The following is a 5,361-nucleotide window of genomic DNA, read 5'->3' as shown; positions in this document are numbered from 1 at the left end:
CTGTGTCTGCCCGGCGGGCTGGCACGGGCAGCACTGTGAGAAGTCAGGTGAGGCTGGTGCAGGGCTGTGGTGGGTTTCTGTCCCCCATCCTTGGGTGGGCTCCAGCTGCTTTCGTGCCGGTGACTTGGGGGGCCATTGGCTACTAGCCTTGCCAGACATCTCAGCAGCCCCCCTTGCCTGCAGAAACAGCCTCCAACCCTATGGAAACCTGGGTGCTGCAAGTCGAGTATCTAGTCTGGCCCCTCAGGCTTAGCCATGCCAAGAGCATTGCTGAGCCCAGCACTTGGGGTGGGGATCAGGGCTGGACCGCAGCATCTGGCACGGGCCCCCTGACACCAGAGTCTGGCTGTGGCCAGGACCAGGGAAATGTGCCAGCCTCTCTTGTGCCCGGGGAGGAGCAGCGCCAGCCCTAATGCTGATTTCTGTGTGCCAGACCGGTTCCCCCAGATCATCCAACTGGCCTCGGAGCTGGAGTTCAACCTGGGCTCAGAGCCTGTCGTCAGCTGCGTGGCCACCGGCAACCCACTGCCCACCAGTGACAGAGTGGAGCTGCGCAAGGCTGACGGCACTGTGCTCAAGGTCCTGCCCCCGTGCCCTTGCCCCACCACCATCCCCATGTTGCTGGCTCCCTCAGAAGCACCCGTCTCCCCACCTGGCTGCTGGGCAGCTTCAGGCCAGCACGGGGAGACGGGGAGCTGAGTCGGGGGTCTGATGGCCCCCTCCGTGCCCACAGCTCATAAAAGCCATCATCGAGCCGGGGCAGATCACCTGCGAGTTTCAGGTGCAGCGCCTGACAAAGGCAGACACGGGGCTCTGGGAGTGCCGGGTCTCCACAACCGGGGGCCAGGACAGCCGGAAAGTCAAGGTCAATATCCGAGGTGAGGAAAGGGTGGTGGCACGAGCGGGACAAGCCAGAGTTGCCGTGGGAGGCTGGCAGCACGGTGTGGCAATGCCAAACCCCACACACTGGACTGGGTGCCATCCATCGTGTGCCTCAATGCCAGCACACAGGTTTGGGTGGCGGTAAAAGACTTCCCTGACAAAGCTGGAAGGAGCCAAGAGGTGGCAGATGTACCCATGCTCTGCTGCTCGTTGCTCCCAGTCCTATGGGTGTCATTCCCTCCTTTCTCCCCAAGTGCCACCAGCACCCCTGAGCCCCCCCCGGCTGCTGGCCAAGCAGAGCCGCCAGCTCGTGGTGTCACCCGTGGACGTCTTCTCTGGTGACGGACCCATCATCTCCATCAAGCTGCTCTACAAGCCCAAGGACGACAGCTCAGCGTGGTCATCCATTGTGGGTATGTGTCTGCTGGGGGGTGGGGGGCACAGGTAGGACCGGGGCAGGAGGAGTCAGCTGCCTCTGCCAGTGGGGGTCTGGGGTGGGCAGAGGTCTCTGTCCCAGGACTCCCATGGTGATGCCGAGGAGGATGCTGGTGGCAGGGCAGATTGTGGATCATGGGAACGGCTTTGACATGTCCCCTTGGCCAACAGTCGACTACACCGAGAACATCACCCTCATGAACCTCCGGCCAGTGACCGCCTATATTGTCAGAGTGCAGCTGAGCAGGCCAGGGGATGGTGGAGAGGGCAGCAAGGGGCCCGAAGCTGTCATGGTGACCGAATGCCTTGGTGAGCCTACATCTCCAGCACCCTGACTCTGATCCTCACCCTGACCCTACCCCTAACCCTGCACAGTACAGGGTCTGCAAAGCCCTGGGGTTGATGAGCCATGAGGTTTTGCTGCCTTTTTGTTTGCAGAGCCCACAGTCAAGCCTGTGATCGAAGGCTGGTCCATAGAGGAGAAAAACACACTTCATGTCAACTGGAAATTGCCAAGTAACCACGAGCCGGCACACGGGTTCATCGTCCACCTCTTTGACTCCGCAAGGCGTCTGGTCTGTGAGAAAAATATCACATCCATCTCTGTGCTCTCTGCCCGCATTGGGGACCTAGAGTTTAACAAGGAGTACGGGCTGGAGGTGCTGGTGTACCACTGCGCCAGCCTGGGACCCCCATCTGACCTCTACAAGGTCATGATCAACAGCAAAGGTGGGTCCAGTGAACACAGGGAATTATTACAGGGAATTACAGTGATAAATCAGTTATAATCATTTCAGCAACCATCCCCAGGTCTAGCTGCTCCTGTATCCCATCTCTGATAGAGCATGAACAGCTTCTTGGGGGAAAATGAGTCCTCCTTTCCCCGCTAGATCCCGCAGCCTCCAGCACCAAGCAGCTGAGAAACACCCTAAGCTGAACGTGACATTCAGGCCATCACGAGTGATGCTCACAAACAGATCTGTCCTCCGCACCCTTGCCCAAGCCCTGATGGACCTGTCTATACTTGCAGCCTTTACAACACCCTGTAGCAATAAGTTCCTCAATATAATTATACTTCGTGTGAAAAAAATTATTTCCCTTTGGTCCACTTTAACCCCACTGCCTGGTAATTTTGCTGGACGGTCACTAGGGCCTGGGGAGACCTGCAGTTCAATCCTGTGGGCACAGGCACACATGCATGCAGCTCTCCATGGAGGTGGAGACCGTGTGGAGGTGGAGCATCAACCTGACCAACTTTTCTGGCAGCTAAGGGGGAAGGAGTACCTGAGGCCTTCAGTGGGGCTCGGCACCAGCTGGTACGTGTTGGGAGGACTGGTGGGCATCAGGCTTGGAGAATGTGAAGTTTTCTCCACTCAGTGCTTGAAAGAGCTTTGTGTGATTTGGGGATTTGGGGTTAGGGATGTGGGCAGGCTGGAAAAGGCTCCGAGGAGGCAGTGGGAACACCGTGTGTGAAGGAGGGTTGAAGAAACAAAATATCCCATGGGCTAGTCAGTACACATATATCTAGCTTGATGGTCCCTGAGGCTGGGAGCATCTGGGGGTACAGTGCTGCCCCACTGTTGTACCTGGAGAGCAGCTCCACCTCCTCCCGTACCTCCTCCAAGCAGGGTCTGGGGGTCCCTGGAGGTCCCTCAAGCCCTGCACAGTTTGCCATCCACAGGGTCCTGTCCTTACGGCAGCATTCAGCCCCTGCGCTGCCAGGAGCCCCATCCTGGGACTGACACTCTCCTCCCCTTGTCCCAGGGCCCTCCTCCCCGCGGTTGCTCTCAGCGGAGTCCGTGTCCGACACCGCCGTCAGGCTCTCCTGGCAGGTCCCCGAGTACCCCAACGGGGGCATCACCAAGTACATTGTGGAGCTGCAGCAGGTGGGAGGCACCAGCGAGCCCCAGTGGATCGACACCGACAGCGGCACTGAGACCACCAAGATTGTCGGGGGCCTCAACGCCAGCACCAGCTACCAGTTTCGCGTCCGTGCCAACTCCCATGTCCCAGGGGAATGGAGCCAGCCCGTGAAAGCCAAGACCCTGGGGGACGGTGAGAGGGGTGTCCCAGCAGGCAGGGGGCTCACGGCTCTGCTGGAGCTTGGGCTCAGCATCTGGGTCAACAAAGAGTGACCAAGGTGATCGTGGTAACCTCAGAGAGTGGTTTTGAAGCAGTAGCCCAAGGCCAAAACACTTGTGGGTGTCTTCAGAAGTCTGTGGGGCAGGGGTAGCATGGTGACAGCATGGCACCCAAAGAGTAGCTCTGCCTTGGCCAGAGGGTGATGCAGTGTGCGAGTGGCTAGAGGAGCAGGGCAGAGCCAGCACGGGAGGAGCTGGTGGCTGGACCTATAACGGGATCGGTGGCAGGGCCTGGGCAGTGACACCCTCACCCCTATGCCACCATGGCACCAGGAGCTTGGGATGTGGTTGGGATGTCTTCATGGGGTCCCAGGGTGCTGGGAAAGGGCTGCCGCCTTGGTGCTTGGCCACCCCTTCAGCCTGGGCAGAGCTCGGTCGTGGACCACGACCTTCCACCCCTCCTTTCGGCAGGAGCGCTGAGCGTGCCTCCCAGCCTGGGCAGCCAGAGCACCGAGCAGGCAGGAATAGACCAGCAGCTGCTCTTGGCCATCGTTGGCTCCGTGTCCGTCACCTGTCTCACCATCCTTTTTGCCCTCCTGGCGCTTTTCCTCATCAAGAAGAATTTTTTCCACCGGCGTCGCACCTTTACGTACCAGTCTGGCTCGGTGAGTGCCACCTGCCCCGCCAGGACTGTGTCCCCAGCTCCCCACGTCCCAGCCCGATCCAGGTCACGCTCCGTAGCCTCCACTCCAGATGCAGCCAGACCTCACTTCCACGCGGAGAGGGTGCGGAGCCCACCCCTGCCCATGACACCTGCCCTGCCGGGACTGCCGCACGGGCAGAGGGGTGCTGGGTGCCTCTAACCTCACCTGCTTCTGTCTGCCAGGGGGAAGAGACCATCCTGCAGTTCAACTCGGGGACCCTGACTCTGACGCGCCGGCCCAAGCCGCAGCCTGAGCCCCTCAGCTATCCCATCCTGGAGTGGGAAGACATCAAGTTTGAGGACATGATCGGGGAGGGCAACTTTGGGCAGGTCATCAGGGCGATGATCAAAAAGGATGGCCTGAAAATGAACGCAGCCATCAAGATGCTGAAAGGTGAGTGTGGAAGGAGGCAGGCAGGGTGGGCTGGGGGATGCAGCTGCAACCTGGGCCATGCTCCAGGCTCAAGAGGGGCAGAAGCCATTGTTGGAGGAGCAGAGGAAGGGCTGAGGACTGAGGTGTCCATCCGTTCTTCGCTTCCAGAGTTTGCTTCGGAGAATGACCATCGGGACTTTGCCGGGGAGCTGGAGGTGCTGTGCAAACTGGGCCATCACCCCAACATCATCAACTTGCTGGGTGCCTGCGAGAATAAGGGTGAGGGCTGTCCCTTCTCCACCCTCCCCAGCCCCACAGCCCCTGCCCGGCTGCATATTCGTCTTTGTTGAGGAGAGCCCCACAAGCCCAACCTCCTCTTGCCCCCCAGGCTACCTGTACATCGCCATTGAGTATGCTCCCTACGGAAACCTCCTCGACTTCCTCCGCAAAAGTCGAGTCTTGGAGACAGACCCGGCCTTTGCCAAGGCGGCCTCCACCCTCACCCCCCAGCAGCTCCTCCAGTTTGCTTCAGATGTGGCCAAAGGGATGCAGTACCTAAGTGAGAAGCAGGTACATCCCCAGCAAGGCCCTCAGAGTATCCTTCTCTGGGGCCTGGGGACTCTCCATCAGGGCATGAGACCCCTGGGGCCAGCAGGAGGGAGCATGTGGCTCCTGCTGACTGCTGGTCCCTTTCAGTTTATTCACAGGGACTTGGCAGCCAGGAATATCCTGGTGGGAGAAAACCTGGCCTCCAAGATTGCTGACTTCGGCCTCTCCAGAGGGGAGGAGGTCTATGTGAAGAAGACGATGGTGAGGCAGGAGCGAAGCATGTCCATGGGGCCTCCCCCAATGCAGTGGGCAGGACCCCTGCTGTCAGCAGGGAAGAC

The 5,361-nt window shown here is 59.7% G+C and overlaps 1 protein-coding gene across 1 annotated transcript in view; it reads left to right on the top strand.

Moving 5' to 3' along the window:
- Positions 1–5,361, top strand: part of TIE1 (tyrosine kinase with immunoglobulin-like and EGF-like domains 1) — a 12,253-nt gene that overhangs the window by 5,542 nt on the left and 1,350 nt on the right. Inside the window, exons 6-17 of the mRNA XM_009701284.1 lie at positions 3–47; positions 434–579; positions 734–878; positions 1,137–1,295; positions 1,489–1,626; positions 1,756–2,046; positions 3,082–3,372; positions 3,870–4,063; positions 4,285–4,495; positions 4,643–4,753; positions 4,863–5,044; positions 5,171–5,284. Coding sequence (XP_009699586.1) covers positions 3–47; positions 434–579; positions 734–878; positions 1,137–1,295; positions 1,489–1,626; positions 1,756–2,046; positions 3,082–3,372; positions 3,870–4,063; positions 4,285–4,495; positions 4,643–4,753; positions 4,863–5,044; positions 5,171–5,284 — 2,027 coding nt within the window. The remainder of the gene's footprint in view (positions 1–2; positions 48–433; positions 580–733; positions 879–1,136; positions 1,296–1,488; positions 1,627–1,755; positions 2,047–3,081; positions 3,373–3,869; positions 4,064–4,284; positions 4,496–4,642; positions 4,754–4,862; positions 5,045–5,170; positions 5,285–5,361) is intronic.

Source organism: Cariama cristata, unplaced genomic scaffold, assembly GCF_000690535.1.
Source record: "Cariama cristata isolate BGI_N322 unplaced genomic scaffold, ASM69053v1 scaffold22505, whole genome shotgun sequence".
NCBI lineage: Eukaryota > Metazoa > Chordata > Aves > Cariamiformes > Cariamidae > Cariama > Cariama cristata.
This window is presented reverse-complemented; position numbering and strand designations above follow the sequence as displayed.